The sequence below is a fragment of the Lampris incognitus genome, chromosome 1, assembly GCF_029633865.1.
Source record: "Lampris incognitus isolate fLamInc1 chromosome 1, fLamInc1.hap2, whole genome shotgun sequence".
In the NCBI taxonomy this organism is placed as follows: domain Eukaryota; kingdom Metazoa; phylum Chordata; class Actinopteri; order Lampriformes; family Lampridae; genus Lampris; species Lampris incognitus.
Window position 1 is genome coordinate 83457100 of NC_079211.1, and position 24779 is coordinate 83481878.

General features: G+C 43.5%; 1 protein-coding gene across 3 annotated transcripts in view; it reads left to right on the top strand.

The window, feature by feature from the left end:
- The window catches only part of chek2 (checkpoint kinase 2), a 253196-nt gene that overhangs the window by 16025 nt on the left and 212392 nt on the right, over window positions 1-24779 (top strand). For all 3 annotated transcript variants that reach the window (XM_056274315.1, XM_056274332.1, XM_056274324.1), the window contains exons 4-7: window positions 950-1082; window positions 19099-19189; window positions 19838-19934; window positions 22391-22444. In XM_056274315.1, coding sequence (XP_056130290.1) covers window positions 950-1082; window positions 19099-19189; window positions 19838-19934; window positions 22391-22444 — 375 coding nt within the window. The remainder of the gene's footprint in view (window positions 1-949; window positions 1083-19098; window positions 19190-19837; window positions 19935-22390; window positions 22445-24779) is intronic.

The window sequence follows — 24779 nt, forward strand, 5'->3', positions numbered from 1 at the left end:
ATCACCTCTACTCCTTGCATCCTCACCATTACACTGTCCTCCCTCTCATTCACGCATAGGTATTCCGTCTTGCTCCTACTGACTTTCATTCCTCTTCTCTCCAGTGCATACCTCCATCTCTCCAGGCCCTCCTCCACCTGCACCCTACTCTTGCTACAGATCACAATATCATCTGCAAACATCTTAGTCCATGGAGACTTCTGCCTGATCTCGTCCGTCAACCTGTCCATCACCATTGCAAACAAGAAAGGGCTCAGAGCCGATCCTTGATGTAATTCCACCTCCACCTTGAACCCATCTGTCATTCCAACCACACACCTCACCACTGTCACACTTCCCTCATACATATCCTGCACCACTCCTACATACTTCTCTGCAACTCCTGACTTCCTCATACAATACCACACCTCCTCTCTCGGCATCCTGTCATATGCTTTCTCTTTCTCTGTTGTTTCGGTCGTTATATAACTGTATTGTTTATAAGGGTGGGGATACCTGCAGTCAGTTTAGACTGAAGACGTCACTTAAATGATGATGAAATGTATATGTCAATGAAGTTGTGTCCAGATGAACTGATTCAACCTTCTTAGACTTCTTAAGTCGTCATACATCCTGACCCACTGCTGTAAATATATATTTCATCTCATTTAGAAAGTCACTTGATTTTCCTCAAATTCACCTACCCACAACCCCTCTGTGGGAGCTGGTTTGAATAAAATACCGGAGAATCAGCAAAATGGAGAATTTCTTGAGATCAGTGACTTTAAAATGAACATCAGCACTGACAAAAACATCCAATCTGAGGGGGAAAAGTCCCCGTTCTGCAGTGTGAATGTGGTCTATGTAGAGAACTTCTCTTATTAAGCCTATCCCCTTCTGTCTCTATGTCTGTCTCTATTCATCTCTATATCTTGTTTGTCTCCGTATGTTTTTCTGTCTGTCATCCTAGGAGGGCACCATTGTTTTCATAGAAGACCTCAGTAATAACGGGACGTTTGTGGATGGCGTGTTGATTGGTCAAGGCAAGAAGCAGCCGCTGCCAAACAATGCTGTCATAGCATTAGCTGAAGAACGGGACAGAGGTCAGTACACGCTCACCGCTGCAGTGCTTACTGCAGTACTACTGCAGTACATACGTGATCTATGTACTTTTCTACTTAATGAGTAAAGGTAGATTTTATTCAGAGTGATTTACAGTAGAGTCAGAAGGTAAATTCACGTGTGAAACTGTAGACGTCATAAATTCATAAGGTCTGTTCACACCAAGTCCGATATGACAAAATGACACAAAAATATAAAATATTTGTAGAATTAACTTTTTGCACCAAAGATTCATACCACGTCTGATGCAAAACATTTTTGTCATTATTTGAAAAGTTTGGATAACCGGGAAAAAAAGTCCACAAGTCGCAGCAGTGATGATGAGTTCGTCATATTTGAGCAGATGAAAAGGAAATGACGGTAATACTGGGGACATCCCATTCTTAAAGACAGACCGCTACACAGGGAGTTCCACAAATTGACTCAAGAGCTGAAGTTGAATTGTGCTGGGACCCTCTGAAGAAAGAATGTCCAGACTACCAGGAACTAAGGGTGGGGAGACCTTTTTGCGAGCCCTGAGACCTGATTAAAAAAAATAAAAAAAATAAAATCCCAAAATCTTCAAAATGTGCAGTCGAACGTTTAATATACACAGCTGCCATCATGCATGAAGACTTTACATCAAGAATAAGTACTTTTACACAGACCATACCCCCCATCCTGGGAAAAATGTGATATATCCCCCCCAATATATCACTATAAACATAACTATGTAATTTCAATAATATTAATAATACACAACGAAAGCACCTGTGCTGATTATAGACACTTAATAGTGCATATTTAAGTTTCAAAAGATCACGATCCCCCACCCTTTACATCACAATGGTTTGATTGTCCCCTCCAAAGTATATATCAGATTTTCGCCCCTGACACAGACATCGGTTTACCTTCGGATATCAAACTGCACAAACAAGAGAAATGGCGAAACTAAAGAGGTCAACTACAGAGGAGGAAATCACGGAAATGAAGAATTGGCTCAACTTTGTGTCAGCACAAATGGAGGATGTTACGAGGCTGATGGCAGATGTCGCAAAACAGCAGAACCAGATTAGTAGGGAATCAGATCTAAAAAACCAGAATGATGAGAAACACAAGACGGTCGCCCAGTTAGAGTACAGACTGTAAGACCTTGAGCAATATACTTGCATGAACATGTAATAATCAGCGGATTGGAGACTAGGTCATACGCCAGGGTGGCGGGACCAATCGCGGCAGTGTGCATCGAAACCGAGCTGGATCCTCTGGAGCAACAGGTGACTGATTTCGTTGCCAAACCAGGCATCTCTGTGGACAACAACTTTATCGAAGCGTGTCACCCTCTCCCAAGAAAAGATGAGGGCAAAACAGCAATAATAATCCCATTTACGAACAGAAAAAACAAAACTGCATCACTAAAACAAGGAAGGAAGCTGAAGGGAACCAGTGTCTAGGTGAATGAGCCCCTGACCAAGAAACACACGAACATTGCCAGTAAAGCTCGCTTGCTAAGGAAGCAGAAAGACATTCAATCTTTGTGGACGACCAACTGAAAAGATTTCATCACGCTTAATGGAACACCAGAGGGAGCAAAGGTGCTCTGTGTCAGAGAGATCGTAGAGCTGGACAAGTACCAGTAACTACAAGTAAGCAAAGTAATATATTGGACTACTGGACACTAAAACTCATGAACCTTGAACAAGACATCGATCCTGATGTTAACTTCTTCCATGATCTAAACAATAATTGTTATGGTCCGCGGTGGCGTAGCGGTCTAAGCATCGGCTTGGTGTCGATGCAGTTGCCCACTGGGGACTGGGGTTCGCGCCCCGGTCTCGTCAGATCCGACTATGGCCGGACTCGATGAAGCAGCAATCATTGGCAACGCTGTCTTCGGGAGGGGGGGCGGAGTCGGCTTGTGTTCGTCATGTGAATGCGTCTCTGTGTGTGTCGGAAAAACAGTGGTTCGGCTTGGATTCGCCTTGTCACGAAAGTGGGGAGGCGTCTCCTTCGAGACTGCCGGCCGGAGAGATGCAGTTGGCGAACGCATGCAATACGAGGGTGGGTGTTTGAATTAAAATAGGGATCAATTGGCCACTAAATTGGGAGAAAAAAGGGAAAAATCAGAAATAAATTTATAAAACAAAAAAAAAAAAAAAAAAAAAACAATAATTGTTGTTATCACACTGAAGAACTATTTAACAACAATGTTAATTCAGAGAATGGTTTGTCAATCATCCACTTTAACAGTAGAAGTCTATATGCAAACTTTCAAAACAAAGAATATTTATATCTATTCAAGAAACTGTTCAGTATCATAGCGATGTCTGAGATCTGGCTCAACAACAAGAAAGGGATGGATTTTGAGATGGACGGATATGTCTTAAATTACATGAATAGGAAGAAAAAGAAAGGGGGTGGTGTGGCTCTCTATATGTAGACAGAAACCTCAGTTATAAGGTAGTAGAAAACATGTCTACAACTATTGATGACGTAATGGAATGCATCACCACTTACATTCACGTGGAAAACATGACAAGTGTAATTGTTAGTTGTGTGTACAGAGCACCTGGATTCAGCATTGAAATATTTAAGGAAAGGATGGAAGAAATGTTTGCTTGGTCAGATCAGAAGATTGTGTTTATTTGTGGGGATTTTAATATAGATTTGCTGAATCCCAACAAGCACAGATTGACTGACGAGTTTATCGATGCAATGTATAGCCTGAGTCTTTATCCAGCGATCTCAAATCCCAGCAGAATAACATCACACTGTGCCACTCTAATAGACAACATATCCTCAAATAATATGGACTACAACATAGTGAGTGGGTTGTTAACGAATGATACAAGTGATCTGTGGCTGTGATATGTGAAGGCTAAGGAAGACTGTGATAAAATACAGGAGAGTGAGAACGGAGGAAGCCATGAGTGCATTTAGGAATGAATTGTTTGAACAAAACTGGAAAAAAGTACATGAGGAGAATGATATTGACAAAGCCTATAGTACATTTCCCAGTCTATTTATAACACTATATGACAAAAACTGCCCAATAAAACAATACAACAGGAAGCAAAACTATGAGGATAGACCGTGGATTGCAAAGGGGCTGCAAAATGACCGGGGAAAAAATAATGCTCTCTATAGACAGTTCATAAAATGTAGAACAGTAGAGGCAGAAAATAGATACAAAAGATATCAAAATAATATTATGAGAATGTGCAAGAAGGAACATTAAAACAAAATATTAGAGGAAAACAAAGACAATATCAAGGGCACATGGAGAATATTAAATAGCATTATTCGAAATTGATCAACAAACACAAGTTGCCCTCAGTATTTACTGGACAATGATAAAACTGTAAACAGTATGAATGATGTGGTAATTGGGTTTAACAAATTTTTTTCTAAGTGTGGGACCAAAACTGGCAAAAGAAATCAATGACCCACAGCCAAAAGAGGTGGGGGCTATTGAGGATTATGGAGATAGAATTCAAAGCTCAATCTTTGAGACCTGTAGAAAGAATGGAAATCATTGATATTGTTAACAAGAGTAAGAACCAAACGTCAACTGACTGGAATGGAATTGATATGACTAGTTAAGAAACCCATTAATGGTATTGTAAACCCACTGACTTACATCTGCAACTTGTCTTTCAAAATGGGTACATTCCCATACAATATGAAAATTACTAAAGTTAACCCACTACATAAAGCTGGGACTAGACATCACTTTACCAATTACAGGCCTGTGTCCTTACTTTCCCAGTTCTCAAAGGTTTTGGAAAAACTATATTGCAGGGTTTGATAATTTTATTGAGAAACATAAATTGTTGTCAGACAGTCAATATGGGTTCCGATCAAACAGATCGACATCTATGGCATTAATGGAGCTAATAGAAGAGATAACTAGTTGTATTGATAACAAGAAATATGCCGTGGGAGTATTTATAGATTTAAAAAAAAGCATTTGATACAATTGACCATGAAATATTACTTAATAAAATGAGATGGTATGGTATCAGAGGGGTGGGGCTAAATTGGCTGAAAAGTTATATGGGAATCAGACAACAATTTATGCAGATAGGTGACTACAAATCAACATGCATGGACATTACATGTGGAGTCCCACAGGGGTCAGTATTAGGCCCTAAATTATTTGTTCTGCATATCAATGACATGTGTAAGGTATCAAGTCCATTGAAATTCATTTTATTTGTGGATGACACAACTATTTTTTGCTCTGGTGAGACTACAGGAGCTTTTGGAGTTGATCACAGCTGAAATGAAAAAGTTAAAAATGTGGTTTGACAGAAACAAATTATCATTAAATCTGTACAAAACTAAGTTTATGTTATTTGGAAATTGTAAAATAGACACACAAGTAGAATTAATAATCAACAATATTAACATTGAAAGAGTATATGAAAATACATTTCTGGGTGTGATACTTGACCATAAAATCTGCTGGAAACCTCATATAATATTCATGAGAACAAAAATGGCATTGGAGTTCTGGGAAAGGTAAGGCACATTCTGGAACGTAAAACATTGTACATTCTGTATTTTTCACTTGTATTGCCATATTTGAATTACAGCGTGGAGGTATGGGGAACACCTACAAAAGCAACCTACAATCATTATGTGTACTACAAAAAAGAGCAATAAGGATAGTAAACAATGTAGGATATAGGGAACACACCAACAGACTTTTTAAACTCACGGGCTATGAAGTACATGGACCTGGTAGAATTCAAGACTGCACAAATGTTGTTCAAAGTAAGATATAATCTGCTTCCTGGCAACATACAACAATTGTTCTCAGATGGGGGGGCTTCAATTTAAGAGGAAAATTGAATTTTAAATACATTTTTTGGGCCCCCCCCCTTTTTCTCCGCCAATTGTATCCGGCCAATTATCCCACTCTTCCGAGCCGTCCCGGTTGCTGCTCCACCCCCTCTGCCGATCTGGGGAGGGCTGCAGACTGCCACATGTCTCCTCCGATACATGTGGAGTCGCAAGCCCCTTCTTTTCACCTGACAGTGAGGAGTTTCACCAGGGGACATAGCAAGTGGGAGGATCATGCTATTCCCCCCAGTTTCCTCTCCCCCCTGAACAGGCGCCCCGACTGACCAGAGGAGACACTAGTGCAGCGACCAGAACACATACTCACATCGAGCTTCCCACCCGCAGACATGGCCAATTTTGTCTGTAGGGACGTGGGTCAGGATGAGCAATAACAGGGTGAGTGCAGCCAGGCTAGATACGTAGGTTCTACATTTCAAAGTCACTTGCATCCAGTCTAATTAGTAGCTCCATTACCCCAGTTTGCTTCACTGATCATCATCTCATCATGGTAGAGTTGATCATTTCTCCTGGGGAAAAAGTTAGGTCATATTGGCATTTCAACAAGGTGCTGCAGGATGGCATTTTCTGTCAGAGCTTTGAACAATTTTGAGTCTACTGGCAAAGTAAAAAAAAGCTAATTTTTTTTCTTTTTTCGCTGAGGCATTAGTGGGAAGTGGGTAAGGCACAGATTCGTGTCTTCTGTCAGCAGTATACATCTCACTCCACTGCTAGTATTAAAGCAGCAGTCCAGGAGCTGGAGGACAGTATTAAGAACATTGAGTGTGCTATGAATAGTAATCCAGACGCTGCTGATGGCCTGCTGCAAGAAAAAAAGACTGGAGCTCAGGACCTTCATGTAGGGGAGAGCGAAAGGAGTCCTCATTAGGTCTCATTTCCTCAACATCAAAGACATGGATGCTCCGAGCTCTTTCTTCTTCAGTTTGGAGAAGACTGTTGCAAGGAGCTAGCTGATAACATCTCTAAAGCTCCCCGGTGGCAGGGTGACGACTGATCCAAGGGAAATGAGGAGTCATGCTGTGGCTTTTTACTCTTCTCTCTTTGGAGCACAGCAGTGTGATTAGGACAGTGCTGCAGAGCTGCTGGAGGGACTTCCTTAGCTCAATCTCAAGGAAAAGGCAGACCTGGACAGAGAACTCAGCTTGGAGTAGTTGACTGTAGCTGTGGGTCAGATGGCTTCAGGATGGAAGCCAGGAATACATAGGCTCAATACTGACTTTTACAAGTGTTTCTGGTGTTGTGTTGGACCTAACCTGCATGAAGTTCTCTTGGAGTGCTTCCATGCAGGGACGATGTTTGTAAGAGGGCAGTTCTCTCCTTGCTCCCTAAAAAGGGAGCTTTAGCTTTGCTGAAAAACTGGAGGCTGGTGGCCCTTATATGCTTGGACTATACTGGAGGATGGTGGCCCTTACATACTCAGAATATAAAGTGCTTTCCAGTGCACTGTCAAACAGACCAAGAGACTATCTGGATATACTTGTTTATATGGACCAAACATACTGTGTACAGGGCAGACGAATAATGGACAATCTTTTTCAAGATGTGATTGACCTATGTACACTTTATGATCTTGACATTGGTATTCTCTCCTTAGATCAGGAAAAAGTATTTGACAGGGTGGGGAATCAAGAATCAGGAACATTTATTTGTCATTTCATTCCATGCACCATGAAATGAAACGAAATATCGTTTCCCCCAGTCCACAGCAGTGTAACACAAAGATAAGAACGCATGGTCCACGGTGGTGTAGCGGTCTAAGCATCGGATTTGTGTCGATGCAGTTGCCCACTGGGGACCGGGGTTCGCGCCCCGGTCTCATCAGACCCGACTATGGCCGGACTTGGTGAAGCAGCAATAATTGGCAACGCTGTCTTTGGGAGGGGGGCGGAGTCGGCTTGTGTTCGTCACATGAATGCGTCTCTGTGTGTGTGGGGGAAAAAGCAGTGGTTCGGCCTGGATTCGCCTTGTCACAGCAGTGACGAGGCGTCTCCTTCGAGACTGCCGGCCGGAGAGATGCAGTTGGCGAACACATGCAGTGCGAGGGTGGGTGTTTGAACTAAAATAGGGATCGATTGACCACTAAATTGGGAGAAAGAAGGGAAAAATCAGAAATAAATTTATATTCAAAAAAAAAATTTCAGGAGGGAGCTTTCCAATCACGTCCATCTATAGAAAGAAGACAGGAGTGATTGTTAACGTGTCGGGTATATTTTCTCTGGGCTTACACCATCTTCTCTCAGGGTGTCTGCTCCTCTTTAAAGTCTTAAAATATCTTTAAAAAATAGGTCTTAAAAGTCATTAAATTCTTAAATTTGAATTCAAGAAGTCTTCATTTCTACATTATAATTTTATCGGATTTTATTTTTGTCAGAATCAGTTGAGTTCTGCTACAGAGTAAGTTTTGTTTTGTTTTTTGTTTTTTCTTCTTCTTTTTGTCCCCAATTGTATCCAGCTAATTACCCCACTCTTCTGAGCTGTCCCAGTCGCTGCTCCACCCCCTCTACCCATCCGGGGAGGGCTGCAGACTACACATGCCATGTGGGTATGTGTCCTGGTTGCTGCACTAGCGCCTCCTCTGGTCGGTCAGGGCACCTTTGCAGGGGGAAGGGGGAACTGGGGTAATAGCTTGATCCTCCCACGTGCTACGTCCCCCTGGTGAAACTCCTCACTACTACTACTACTACTACTACTGCTACAAAACCTCCTCTTTGGCCTTCCTCTTCTCCTCTTCCCTGGCCGCTCCATATTCAGCATCCTTCTCCCAATATACCCAGCATCTCTCCTCCACACATGTCCACACCATCTCAATCTTGCCTCTCTTGCTTTGTCTCCAAACCGTCCAACCTGAGCTGTCCCTCTAATATACTCGTTCCTAATCCTGTCCTTCTTCGTTACTCCCAGTGAAAATCTTAGCATCTTCAACTCTGCCACCTCCAGCTCCACCTCCTGTCTTTTCGTCAGTGCCAATATCTCCAAACCATATAACATAGCTGGTCTCACTACCATCTTGTAAAATTTCCCTTTAACTCTTGCTGGTACCCTTCTGTCGCAAATCACTCCTGACTCTCTTCTCCCCCCACTCCACCCTACCTGCACTCTCTTCTTCACCTCTCTCCTGCAATCCCCGTTACTTTGGACAGTTGAACCCAAGTATTTAAACTCATATGCCTTCGTCACCTCCACTCCTTGCATCCTGACCATTACACTGTCCTCCCTCTCATTCACACATAGGTATTCCGTCTTGCTCCGTCTGACTTTCATTCCTCTTCTCCCCAGTGCATACCTCCATCTCTCCAGGCTCTCCTCCACCTGCACCCTACTCTTGCTACAGATCACAATGTCATCCGCGAACATCATCGTCCATGGAGACTCCTGCCTAATCTTGTCTGTCAACATGTCCATCACCATTGCAAACCAGAACGGGCTCAGAGCCGATCCATTATGTAATCCCACCTCCACCTTGAACCCATCTGTCATTCCAACCGCACACCTCACCATTGTCACACGTCCCTCATACATATCCTGCACCACCCCTACATACTTCTCTGCAACTCCTGACTTCCTCATACAATACCACACCTTCTCTCGACATCCTGTTGTATGCTTTCTCTAAATCTACAAAGACACAATGTAACTCCTTCTGGCCTTCTCTATACTAAATTTTCAAAGTAAACATCGCATCTGTGGTGCTCTTTCGTGGCATGAAACCATACTGCTGCTCGCTAATCGTCACCTCTCATCTTAACCTAGCTTCTATCACTCTTTCCCATATCTTCATGCTGTGGCTGATCAACTTTATACCTCTGTAGTTGTTACAGTTCCGCACATCGTCCTTGTTCTTGAAAATCGGTACCAGTATGCTTCTTCTCCCCTCCTCAGGCATCCTCTCACTTTCCAAGATTGTGTTAAACAATCTAGTTAAAAACCCCACTGCCATCTCTCCTAAACATCTCCATGCCTCCACAGGCATGTCATCAGAACCAACTGCCTTTCCACTCTTCATCCTCTTCATAGCTGCCCTCACTTCCTCCTTGCTAATCCACTGCACTTCCTGATTCACTATCCCTACATCATCCACCCTTCTCTCGCTCTCATTTTCTTCATTCATCAGCCCCTCAAAGTACTCCTTCCACCTTCTTAGCACACTCTCCTCGTTTGTCAGCACATTTCCATCTCTATCCTTGATTGCCCGAACTTGCTGCACATCCTTCGCAGCTCGGTCCCTCTGTCTAGCCAATCGGTACAAGTCCTTTTCTCCTTCCTTAGTGTCTAACCTGTCATACAACTCACCATACAGCTTTTCCTTTGCCTTTGCCACATCTCTCTTCACTTTATGCTGCATCTCCTTGTACTCCTGTCTACTTTCTTCATCTCTCTGACTATCCCACTTCTTCTTTGCCAACCTCTTCCTCTGTATACTTTGCTGTACTTCCTCATTCCACCACCAAGTCTCCTTGTCTTCCTTCCTCTGTCCTGATGACACACCAAGTACCTTCCTAGCTGTCTCCCTCACTATTTCTGCAGTGCTTGCCCAGCCATCCGGCAACTCTCCAATGCCACCCAGTGCCTGTCTTAACTCCTGCCTGAACTCCACACAGCAGTCTTCCTTCTTCAACTTCCACCATTTGATCTTTGGCTCTGCCTTCACTCGCTTCCTCTTCTTGGTCTCCAAAGTCATCCTACAGACCACCATCCGATACTGCTTAGCTACATTCTCCCCTGTCACCACCTTGCAGTCTCCAATCCCTTTTAGATTGCGCCTTCTACATAAGATATAGTCCACCTGTGTGCACTTTGCTCCACTCTTGTACGTCACCCTGTGTTCCTCCCTCTTCTTGAAATATGTATTCACCACAGCCATTTCCATCCTTTTCGCAAAATCCCTCCCCATCTGTCCTTCCACATTTCTCTCCTTAACACCATACCTACCCATCACCTCCTCATCACATCTGTTCCCTACACTAACATGTCCATTGAAGTCTGCTCGAATCACCACTCTCTCCTTCTTGGGTACCCTCTCCACCACGTCTTCCAACTCACTCCAGAATTCTTCTTTCTCTTCCATCTCACACTCAACTTGCGGGTTATATGCGCTGATAACATTCAGCAATACACCTTCGATTTCCAGCTTCATACTCATCACTCTGTCTGACACTCTCTTCACCTCCAGCACACTCTTGACATACTCTTCCTTCAGAATTACCCCTACCCTATTTCTCCTCCCATTCGCACCATGGTAGAACAATTTGAACCCACCTCCGATGCTCCTGGCCTTACTCCCCTTCCACCTGGTCTCTTGCACACACAGTATGCCTATCTTTCTTCTTCCCATCATATCAGCCAGCTCTCTCCCTCTACCAGTCATAGTGCCAACATTCAAAGTTCCGACACTCACCTCCACACTCGTACCCTTCCTCCTCTCTTGCTGCCTCTGGACATGCCTTCCCCCTCACCTTCTCCTTCGCCCAACAGTAGCATAGTTTCCACCGGCACCCTGCTGGTTAACAGTACCGGTGGCGGTTGTTGGTAACCCGGGCCTCGACCGATCTGGTATGAAAATCTTATTTATGATCCGTATATTTGATTTGGCAAAGATTTTATGCTGGAAGCCCTTCCTGACGCAACCCTCCCCATTTATCCGGGCTTGGGACTGGCACTGAGAATGTACTGGCTTGTGCATCCTCAGTGGCTGGGTTCTCCTGCGAAACTCCTCACTGTCAAGTGAAAAGAAGTGGGTGGCGACTCCACATGTATCGGAAGAAGTATATGGTAGTCTGCAGCCCTCCCCGGATCAGCAGAGGGGGCGAAGCAGCAACCGGGATGGCTCGGAAGAGTGGAGTAATTGCCCAAGGATTTAGTTTATTGTCATTTCCTTATGTACCTGCGCACATAAAGAAAAACGAAATGCGTTTCTCCTAGCCCACAGCAGTGCAACAGTAAAGACAAAAATTCACATCCAAAAATTCCCTTAAAAACGATACCGCTAAAAACATAAAAACAGAACAATTCACAATTGGGGAGAAAAAGGGGGGGGGATGAAAATAAAAACAGTATAAATAAATAGAAAATAGCAAACATTTGTAAAAGCTTTCATAAAAAGAAAAGTTTTAAGACGAGATTTAAAAGAATCTGGAAACTTGGTTTGTCTTAGTTCCACATGAAGAGAGTTCCATAGTGTGGGGGCTCTAACCGCAAAAGCCCAGTCACCCTTTGTGACAAACCGAGACCTTGGAATAACCAGCATGGCTCCATCTGCAGATCTTAATGGTCGAAGGGGCATATACCAGGTCAATAAATCACAAATGTATGTAGGAGCAAAACCATATAAGCCTTAAAAGTGAGCAATAGAATTTTAAAATCCGAAATATGACAGGGTGCCAGTGTAGGGAGACAAGCACAGGAGTGATATTATCATGCCTCTTTGTCCCGGTAATGAGCTGAGCAGCAGCGTTTTTTACCAACTGCAGACGGTGGACGGAGCCCTGGCTGATACCAGAATAAAGTGCATTCCAATAGTTAAGCCAAGAATAGATAAAAGCATGTACATCTTTTTGCAGATCGGCAGTTGATAAAAATGACCTCATTGAGGAGATTGGCTTGCGCTGGAGAAAGCATGACTGAACATCCAAAGGAGTTGAATCAAGTGCGACTGGACTTGGTATATATCCGTGAAGACATTTCGCCTCATCCAAGAGGCTTCCTCAGTTCGTGCCTTTCTGACTAGAAGCCTCTTGCACGAACTGAGGAAGCCTCTTGGATGAGAGGCGAAACGTCTTCACGGGTATATACCAAGTCCAGTTGCACTTGATTCAACTCCTTTGGATAACCATGATCTGGATGAATGAGAACATTCACAGACATGACTGAACATGTTTGATTTGATTATCAAAACTGATGTTAGCATCGAGTATTACCTCAAGATTCCTAGCAGCCTGTTTAAGACTACCTGACAGACCACTACAATTAGTAACAAAAGGGCTGATGGAATTTTTGGGAACAAACAAAATGACTTCAAGACTTATCATTAAATTTGAGAAAATTTTCAGACATCCAGGATTTAATGTCAGAGAGAAATTGTAAGATTTGCTAGGGTGCTAGGGTCTCTGGGTTTTAGTGGCATGTATAACTGAGTGTCATCAGCATAAAAATAGTAGCGCACATCATGATTTTGAATGACCTGGTCAAGGGGCAGCATGTAGAAAAGAGAAGGAGGCCAAGAACTGAGCCTTGAGGCACACCACAACTCAGCTGAGCCATCGAAGAGGTAGAGTTACCCAGAACAACAGAAAAAGTTTTGTTGATGAGGTAAGAGCATAATAAGCTAAGAGCCGAGCCCTTGATGTCAACCCAAGTCTCTAAATGATGTAACAGGATGTTGTGAACAACTCTTTCAAAGGCAGCACTTAAGTCTAAAAGAACTAAATTCGAGCAGTCATCTCTGTCTGCAGTAAGCAGTAGGTCATTAGTAACCTTAACTAGAGCTGTTTTGGTACTATGAAGTGCTCTAAAACCAGAATGGAAACTATTGAAAACACTATGTGTTCATAAAAGAAATTAATTAAGAAGAAATTAATCTCTCCAGAACCTAGATAGAAAAGACAATTTGAAGCTTGGTCTGTAGTTGCTTAGGGACAGGGGATCTAAATTAGGTTTCTTCAGCAATGGGTGAACAATAGCATGCTTAAAACTGTCTGGAAAAGAACCAGAGGTCAGAGAATTATTAAGAATTCGCAGAATAATGGGGCTGATAGTTGAAAATACCTCCTTGAGCAGCTTAGTGAGAATGATGTCTAAGATGCAGGAGGAGGAGTTCATATTAGAGATTGTACTCTCTAACACTGAAAACGTAATTGGTTGAAACTGGGTAAAAGAGGCAGAATTAACATGGGGAAATCAAAGGAATGCAAGAGCCTGGCTGGATTTGGGACCTGATATTCTCCACCTTATTTACAAAATGAGTGAGACATTTTTCAGAAAACTCAACATCAGTTTCAAGAAGAGAAGTGGAGGGATCATTAACAACAGAATCAATTACCCTAAAGAGAACTTTAGGATTATGGTTATTTCTTGATATTAGTTCAGAGAAGTACGCTGATCTTGCATCCTTAACTGCCTTCTGGTAAATTAACATTTGGTTTTTAAGGGTGTTATGTGCTAATTCGGACTTGTTGACCTTCCATTGTCCTGATTTTCTACGAGTCTTCTAAGGGCACGAGTGTGATCCTTCAGCCAGGGGAGATTATTTGATTTTTGTTTCCTGGTTTTAAACGGTGCAGTCTGGTCGAGGATTGATAAGCACTGATCATTGAATGAATTTAACAGTGTAACTGGATTGAGGGGGATAAAGCGAGATTAAAGGATGATGAATTAAAAATATCACAGAATTTAACTGCAGAGCATTGAGAATTCAAGAGCGCATTTTAGAATAGTGACTAGGATAGTGACAGTAGTAGTAGAAACAGCAGTTTGTCTAATAGTACATTTAACATCAGATTAGATTTGGGCTCAAAGTTACTATAGGGTTTCCCCAACTTGTGCTGGTCAGCCAGCACAAGTTGTTTTGATCAGCTCCTCGATGCTGTGAATACTGTTGGAGGTCATGGGGTCAGTAAATAAAGGCAGGTCAGAGAAAAATAAGGAGTATTCAGGTGGACCACTGGTTTAACTAGAGGAAGAGGAGGACACAAACCAGGGATGCTGTTTTGAAACCTGCTGCATATTGTCTTTGAAACCTCCATTAACATTTAAAACATTGTGTATCACGATACAAAAACATGGGTTAAAGCTTATAGAAGTCACGTCCCAGAGAATCAGGTGGTTTATAATGGACACAAAGGGGCCCCAACTATGGCCGTGTTTCTTCTTTATGTTGAGAAAGTTTTGCTGGACATGGAAGAGTGAATTACCAAGCTTATGTCATGGCAATTATTGAATTCCGCGCTGACATTAAATGAGGAGCAAGACAAAAATCTCTTACTGCATTGTCACATTTGAATATGCTCATGAACAGATGCACAAAGCATAGATACTTAGGTGCACCCAATCAGTACAGTACAGTCTCACTTATAGGGCAGTTGTCTGTTCTTCCCCTCCTTATCTCACATCTTCCAGCTCACATATCACATTAACTGTGTACAGACTTGCTACACTCAGTGAGTTTCTCATACCTTCCTCTGCTGTCAGCTATCAGCTAACAATAGGCTTTTATTTGTCCACATGGAGAAGGCACTGTATAACACTACCTTTGTTCTGTTACATATGACCTTTAAGCATCTAGCTAAGCAATATGGACTAAAGTTAAACATGGCATAGATCATACATGGTCAAAGATTAAAAGTAAGTAAACATAATGTATGAATTGCCCTCACACTTGGATCAGGCTGTAATGGACAGACATGAAGGAAACATCACTTGATGAAGTAAAGACTCTTAAAACCCAAATCAGTCAGACTGAAAAACAGATGATGGTTAAAACAGCAATCACATAACAGGCTTTCCATGAAAAAATGAAGGGGGTTTACCTCCCGCTGAGTTCTTGAAATATGATTGAAGGAAATTTCAGTGGTGATGAGTCCAAATCATCCAGAAGAGAAAGCACAGCGATCCTCTACCTTCATTATTCACACATTCATCTCCCCAATTGTACCCAGCCAATTACCCCACTCTTCCAAGCTGTCCCAGTCGCTGCTCCACCCTCTCTGCTGACCTGGGGAGGGCTGCAGACTACCACGTCTCCTCCGATACATAGAGTCACCAGCTGCTTTTTTTCACCTGACAGTGAGGAGTTTCCCCAGGGGGACGTAGCGCGTGGGAGGATCACGCTATTCCCCCCAGTTCCCCCTCCCCCGCGAACAGGTGTCCCGACCGACTAGAGGAGGCGCTAGTGCAGTGACCAGGACACATACCCACATCCGGCTTCCCACCCACAGACACAGCCAGTTGTGTCTGTAGGGATGCCTGACCAAGCCGGAGCTAACGCTGGGAGTCGAACCAGAGATCCTCGTGTTGGTAGGCAATGGAATAGGCCGCTACACTACCCGGATGACCAAGATTCCCAAGTTCATCTTTACCAAACCTAGGAATGAATCCAGTTGGACGGTTTTAAATCTCAGCTGAGGAATGCTGGATGGAAGCCACTCGTTTCTTCCAGATGAGATTGTCAGTGCTTCAAGAATGTTTGTTAAATCGTGACCACTTTCATTTATGATTTCTTTTATCTGTATTTTTTTTATACCCCCCCCCCAAATGTACTTGGCCAATTACTCCACTCTTCTGAGCCATCCCAGTCTCTGCTCCACCCCCCTCTGCTGATCCGGGGAGGGCTGCAGACAACCACGTCTCCTCCGATACATGTGGAGTCACCAGCCGCTTCTTTTCGCCTGACAATGAGGAGTTTCACCAGGGTGACGTAGCACATGGGAGGATTACGCTATTCCCCCCAGTTCCCCCTCCTCAACAGGCACCCTGGCCGACCAGAGGAGGCGCTAGTGCGGTGATCACAACACATACCCACATCCGGCTTTCCACCCACAGACACGGCCAATTGTGTCTGTGGGGACGCCCAACCAAGCCGGATGTAACACGTGGATTCAAACCGAAGATCCTTGTGTTTGTAGGCAATGGAATAGACCGCCATGCCACCCGGACGCCCTGTATTTACTATTTTATCCAAAATTGTGATGGATATTTTTAGGGCCGCATGATACATTGTTTTAGCATCATGATCGGAATATGCGCATGCGCAATTGTCACATGGCATGGTGTGCCATGTGAATAGACACATGGCATGGTGTGCCATGTTAGGGCAAATTAACTCAAACACCTCCCGCAACAACTTTTTGCTGCTATATACCAAAGGAAAACTTGTATCCTTATTTCCCCTGACAACTCTACAGGAGAAATGTGTGATATGACATCATTTACTACTGTACAGGAGAAGTGTGTGTGATATAACATAATTTACTACTGTACAGGAGAAGTGTGTGTAATATAAAACATTATTTTGGACAAATGACACGTGGACGTGTGGTCTCATTCTCGCTTGTGGTGGAGGATCACAGTGATATTCGCAGATCAGGCCGGCCGAGTTATGAAAGTAACATTCTGGTTGGTACTGGGTGGGTTGTGGGCAGAGTCATGAAGCTAGCATTCTGGTTGATACTGGATGGGTTGTGGTCGGAGTCATGAAAGTCACATTCTGGTTGCTACTGGATGGGTTGTGGGCAGAGTCATAAAAGTAACATTCTGGTTGGTACTGGATGGGTAGTAGGCCGAGTCATGAAAGTAGCATTCTGGTTGGGTTGTGGGCGGAGTCATGAAACTCACATTCTGGTTGATACTGGATGGGTTGTGGGTGGGTGAAATAATACATAATGAATGAGGAATTATGAATTACAGTCTATAACATGTGGACATATTTTAAGCTTCATTGTTTGTCAGGCAGGAAGTAGCAGACTAGACTCTCATTGCGCCAGCTGCGGCGTCCATTTGCCCTAAGCAGCATCTCTCATCTCATCTCATCTTCAACCGCTTTTCCGAGGTCGGGTCACGGTGGCAGCAAGCTAAGTAGGGCACTCCAGATGTCCCTCTCCCCAGCAACGCCCTCCAGCTCCTCCTGGGGGATCCCAAGGCGTTCTCAGGCCAGATTGGACATGTAGTCCCTCCACCGAGCTCTGGGTCTACCCGAGGTATCCTCCCAGTTGGCCGTGCCCGGTAAATCTCCAAAGGAAGGTGCCCAGGAGGCATCCTAATCAGGTGCCTGAACCATCTCAACTGGCTCCTTTCGATGCGAAGGAGCAGCAGCTCTACTCCAAGCTCCCTCCGGATGTCCGAGCTCCTCACCCTATCTCTAAGGCAGAGCCCAGACACCCTATGGAGGAAACTCATTTCAGCCGCTTGTATCCACAATCTCACCCTTTTGGTCACTACCCAAAGCTCATGACCATAGGTGAGGATTGGAACGAAGATTGACTGGTAAATTGAGAGCTTTGCCTTCTGGCTCAGCTCCCTCTTCACCACAACGGTCTGATACAATGTCCGCATTACTGCTCATGCTGCACCAATCCGTCTGTCAGTCTCCCACCCCATCCTACCCTCACTCGTGAAACAAGACCCCGAGATACTTGAACTCCTTCACTTGAGGCAACAACCCATCCCCAACCTGGAGGGAGCAATCCACCATTTTCCGGTAGAGAACCATGGTCTCAGACTTGGAGGTGCTGACTCTCATCCCAGCCATTTCACACTCAGCTGCAAACTGCCCCAGTGTGCACCCTAAGCAGCAATGGAGGCAAAAAACACCCGAGAGCAAAATAAATAGGAGAATTAAAAAACAAAAAGAGAAGGGCAGAAAAGTTCATGTGGAAGGGATTTGGTGAAATAGGTAACTATGATGGGTCAAGTGCTGGGTATGTCATGTGCAACAGCTGCAGAGTGCTGCATGTACATGACAGCCACTAAACTGCCCCTCACACATGGTGTGACATGTAACCCTATGACCACGCTTACATACACCTCACTGACAAGTAATGGCCATGTGTGATGGGGTGCGGGTTTCTAAATTTAAGTAAATAATTGGTTTGGGTGGGTGGCAGGTGGATGATGCGTACATGCGGATTCGGATGACGTCAGAGCCGATCCGCGCATGACTCTTCTCAGCCGTTGCTCCGCATCGTCTGTCTGACTCCATGTCCTCCTCTTCCCATACAAATGGTGAAAAAACCATTTCCCAGCGACTGCCCTACAAATCATCCCCATCGTTCCAGAATGACCAACTCTTCTCAAACAGAGCCACTCCAGCCATCTGGGGAACAGTCCAGTAGTTTTCATATTGCAATATATCTCGCACAAAACAACATCGCAGTGTGAGCTGTTTGCAGTATTGTGCAGCCCTTGATGTTGTTCTGTGTTTGGTTCTGAGCAGGCTGCTGAGTAGTTTGAATATTTTATTGAAAAGTTTTGTCCCTTGAAACATCCCGTAGGGTGGCTGCAAACACTGAAGGTTAATAAAGACAAACATGGCTTCTTGTCCCCTCTGCGTGTTGGGTTTTCATGTTACATTCATTAGCCAAGTTGTTTCTGAATCAGAGCTCATCTGCAGATCTTCATCAGCCTTTACACAGTGTGTTTGTGCATGTGTACGTGTGTGTGTAGTCTTTATGTTCATAGACCTGATGACTGATGAGCAGACCAGCCTCCCCAAAGACTTTCAGGATAAATATCTGGTGACCAAGAAGATCGGCGAGTAAGTCTCCCCGTTTACACGTACAGATGGCTTACAAATGAAAGGAAAAGCCTGAGTGCGTGACCCCCTACAGTGAGGGGGTCCGGGGGTCTGTTATGCTGGGAGGGGGGGCATTTTCCTGGCATGGTTTGGCTCCACTTGTCCCCTTAGAGGGAAGGGTCACTGCAGATCATTACAAAGTTAGTCTGAGTGATCACCTTCATCCTGTGATGAGACATCTCCAGCCTGATGGGAGGGGTCTCTTCCGGGATGACAGTGCCCCCATGCGCAGGGCACGAGGGGTCACTGGATGGTTTGATGAAGATGAAGATGATGTAATTCCTATGCTGTGGCCTTCACAGTCACCACATCTCCACCCAGCTCAACACCTATGGGGGATTTTGGACCGACGTGTTAGACAGCGCCACCATCCAAACACCACAAGAGGGAATATTTTGGAAGAATGGTGTCCGTTCCTCCAGTAGAGTTCAGAGACTTGTAGAATCTCTGCCAAGGGGCCAGAAGATGTTCTGGAGGCTCCTCATGGAGGCCCAGCACCTTACTGAGACACTTCATGTTGGCTTTTCCTTTCATTTGTCACCCGTCTGTGTGTTGCATGTTGATTTGTGTGTTATGGGGTGTGTATATGTGTTGGTGTGTGTGTTACAGGGGTGTGTGTGGGGAGGTGAAGCTGGCTTTTGAGAGGTCATCCTGTAAGAAGTTTGCTGTGAAAATCATCCATAAGAAAAACTTTCCGTCTGTAGGGGTAAGTCAGCTGCTGCTCCTCCTGCTGGAGCTTCTGTCTGCTTGTTCACATGTTGTGTTTCCCTCATCCTACTCTGTTGGGTCACACACGTCACACAATCCACTGCACTTGGTAAAATATTCAGAATCAGAAATTATAAGGGCATCCGGGTGGCATAGCGGTCGATTCGGTTGCCTACCAACACAGGGTTCACCTGTCCGAATCCCCGTGTTACCTCCAGCTTGGCCAGGCATCCCTACAGACACAATTGGCTGTGTCTGTGGGTGGGAAGCCGGATGTGGGTGTGTGTCCTGATTGCTGCGCTAGCGCCTCCTCTGGTCGGTCGGGGCACCTGTTCGGGGGGAGGGGGAACTGGGGGGAATAGTGTGGTCCTCCCACGTGCTACGTCCCCCTGGTGAAACTCCTCACTGTCAGGTGAAAAGAAGCAGCTGGTGACTCCACATGAATGGGAGGACACGTGGTAGTCTGCAGCCCTCCCCGGATCAGTGGAGCAGCGACCGGGACGGCTCAGAAGAGTGGGGTAATTGGCTGGGTACAACTGAGGAGAAAAGGGGGGAAAATAATCCACAAAAAAAAAGAGGACCAGAAACTCTTTTATTGCCATGTGCATTACATATGACTACATGTGCATTACATGTGACTACATGTGACTACATGTGACTACATGCACTGAGACTGTAGCTCAGTGGTGTTGGTTCAGGTTAGAGTGCAAGAAACATGCTGTCTTAAATAAATTGAAATGAATTAAGTATGTGAAGATTTGAAGTATGTGATTTGTTTGCTCCTTATTTGTTGAGCACTATATATATAGATGGATAGATAGATAGATATAAAACATTGTTAAAAGAAACTCAACGGTAGGGAAAGTGCTCAAAAAATGAGGAGTGAAATAATGCACTGAGTCAAGTACATTCGTGTGTCTCATCAAGAATTTACTTGATTCACTGGATTATTTATATACATATAGATGTAGGGAAAAAACATTTTTAATACAGAGCAGTACAAGCTTGTTTCGTGCGTCAGCTACCTGGAAAATCCTCTCAAAGAACAAATCATACTCAACCAGTAGTAAAGCGTGTAATTAATCTATGTCTAACTGACACATTTTATCATCTGAAACCACAAATGTCCACACTGAATAACAGCAATGAACTGGCCAGCAGTTGCAGACATAGATGTAAACAACTATTTTGTAATTATAAATAAATCATGCCAATAGACAAATACCCCCCCCCCCATTGGACCGTTAGCGATCACGTGTTTTTGAATTTTTGAATGTTGCACCTCTCCCTTCCCCATTGGATGATGTGCGCGTGACGTGTATGACGAGGCAGTAGATGGTATGTTCTTTCACAGTAGCTTTATTGACAGCTGATGATTGTTTATAGCATGAAACAGGCTTGTACTGTCTCATACACAATTTACTTGACTCACTGTTATATATATGCATGCATAACATCTAAAAAATTAAACAGCAAAAAGTAAAATGAAAGTACAATTTTATATACAGATGGCAGTAATGTATATTCATATATAATATGTTTATATATAATAGATTTCTATACAGGTGGCACTAATGTATATTCATATCATCACCTTCTTAAAATAATGGCCTAAGTCATATTTTAGAGTTTTTCAAAAAACAGAATAAACTGACAAATTTCGTTTCAGTTTATTCTGTTTTTTGAAAAAACTTGAAAATATGACTTCGGCCATTATTTTAACAAGGTGATGATATATAATAAGTTTATATATAATAGATTTATACACAGGTGGCGGTAAAATATATTCATATATACTATGTTTATATATAATAGATTTATATACAGATGGCAGTATTATATATTCATATACATATAATATATTTATATATAATATATTTATATACAGGTGGCAGTAAACTATATTCATATATACTATGTTTATATATAATAGATTTATATACAGATGGCAGTATTATATATTCATATACATATAATATATTTATATATAATAGATTGATGTTTGTGCTGGCGTGTTTCATCAGACTAGTGGCTGCTGGGCAGGTTTTAGATTGGTGTGAAATGAAAAGTGATCCTTTTACTTCAGATTTTTGTGTTTTAAAATGGCTCATCTGCCAGTGTGCTTCTGTGATGAAGTGTCTACTTCCTCCTGCTCATTTTTCAACATGTAATATTTAACTTGTGTAGTTCAAGAGAATTGTTTATTGAGTTTTTTTATATAGGTTTATTGTTCATTTTATTATATTATCATTATCATTTTATCTGGGGTTTTTTCCTTCGGACTTTTTTTCTTTCATTTTTTTACATGTTCGAAATAAAAATAAATCAAATGACATCCTGTTGGTGTAAGAAAATTAAAGGTGGAGTGCCATCTTCAGCCAGCAGGGTTAGGGCATGTGCCGTGTAGCGGAGCAGAAAAGGTTGTCATGTGTTTCTGATGTTCTTCCATGACAGACAGCCAAGAGGAACACGGAGAGAGAGATAGAAATTCTGCAGCGGATCGACCACGTGAGTCACTGCTCAACACTGCATGACCCTGTACGATGTGATGTTGTGCTGCATGACATCATACTACATCAAACTAAATCATACTACATCATACTACATCACACTACATCAAACTACATTATACTACATCATACTGCATCACAGTACATCAAACTACATTATACTAAATCACACTACATCAAACAACATCATACTACATCACACTACATCAAACTACATCACACTTCATCATACTACATCACACTACATCACACTACATCATACTACATCATACTACATCACACTACATCATGCTACATCAAACTACATCATACTACATCACACTACATCGTCCTACATCACACTACATCGTCCTACATCAAACTACATCACACTACATCAAACTACACCATACTATATGATACTACATCACACTACATCAAACTACATTATACTACATCACACTACATCCTACATCATAATACATCAAACTATATCACACTACATCAAACTACATCATACTACCGTATTTCCTCAAATAAAATAAGATGTATTTTATTAACTCCCGTGGGGAAATTTACCTTCTGCTATGAACCCATCCCAACACACTGTAACCCATCCCAACACACACTTTAACCCATCCCAACACACACTGTAACCCATCCCAACACACACACTTTAACCCATCCCAACACACACTGTAACCCATCCCAACACACACACACTGTAACCCATCCAACACACACTGTAACCCATCCCAACACACACTGTGATAAGTGCCATGGGATCTTTAATGACCACAGTGAGTCGGGACCTCCGTTTTAAAGTCTCGTCCAAAGGACAGCATCTCCTACAGCACAGTTTCCCTGTCACTGCACTGGGATTTTTGTTTTTGAGGACCAGGGGGAAGACTGCTCCCTACTATCCCACCACCACCACGTCCAGCAGCAACTCATTGTCCCACGAGGTCTCCCATCCAAGTACTGGCCAAGCCCATACCTGCTTAGCTTCTGCAATTTGGCAGAGCCAGGTTATATGCTGGTATGGCTGTCGGGTTCAAACCCAGGACGTTCTTGCTATGAGGCAACAGTGCTAACCACTGGGCCACCGTGCTGCCCAAAAGCTGGTACTCAGTTAAAAGCCGGGTCTCCTCAGCTGGAGCCATGGTCGACACAAACAAATAACGGCCGACCCCAAATACAGCCCGGGGATAAAACAAGGGTGGATAAACTCTTGGTGCCTGTTATACAATGTGCAGTAACATACAAGTACCACAAGATGGCAGGAGCTATATTTGAAGTACTATATGTGACCTGTGCAACCCACTGAACTTTCCACAACATAGTAGAGCGCAAGCTTTAGCAGTATGGTTATCAGACAGAAATGTTATGTCTAATTCAAAGAGAGTTTTGCAGTGCGCAAATGAAAATTCAGGAGAGAAAGCTGCAAGGCACAATTTGCCCCGAGGCAAATTTGTAATTTGTTATATTGTGCAAAACAAATAAAATTGATTTGATTTGACTTGATATTGACCTGAAAAGAATCAGGTTCTGGAAAAAAAAAACAGAAGAATGTACTGATGTTTATTTGAAATGGATACAGGAAGGTGGCGCAGTGGTTAGCGCGGTCGCCTCACAGCAGTGAAGGTTCTGGGTTCAAGCTCTGGGGTAGTCCAACCTTGGGAGTCATCCTGGGTCATCCTCTGTGTGGAGTTTGCATGTTCTCCCTGTGTCTGCGTGGGTTTCCTCTGGGGGCTCCGGTTTCCTCCCACAGTCCAAAGACATGTAGGTCAGGTGACTCAAAGACATATAGGTCAGGTGAATCAAAGACATGTAGGTCAGCTGAATCAAAGACATGTACGTCAGGTGACTCAAAGACATGAAGGTCAGGTGAATCAAAGACATGTAGGTCAGGTGACTCAAAGACATGTAGGTCAGGTGAATCAAAGACATGTAGGTCAGGTGAATCAAAGACATGAAGGTCAGGTGAATCAAAGACATGCAGGTCAGGTGAATCAAAGACATGTAGGTCAGGTGAATCAAAGACATGAAGGTCAGGTGAATCAAAGACATGCAGGTCAGGTGAATCAAAGACATGTAGGTCAGGTGAATCAAAGACATGTAGGTCAGATGAATCGGCCGTACTAAATTGTCCTTGTGTGTGTGTGTGTGTGTGTGTGTGTGTGCGTGCGTGTGTGTGTGTGTGTGTGTGTCTTGTGATGGCCTGGCAGCCTGTCCAGGGTGTCTCCCCGCCTGCCATCCAATGACTGCTGGGATAGGCTCCAGCATCCTGCAACCCCGATTGGGATAATGGATGGGTGGATACAGGAAGTGTTGAGTCTTTATTAAAAGCATAA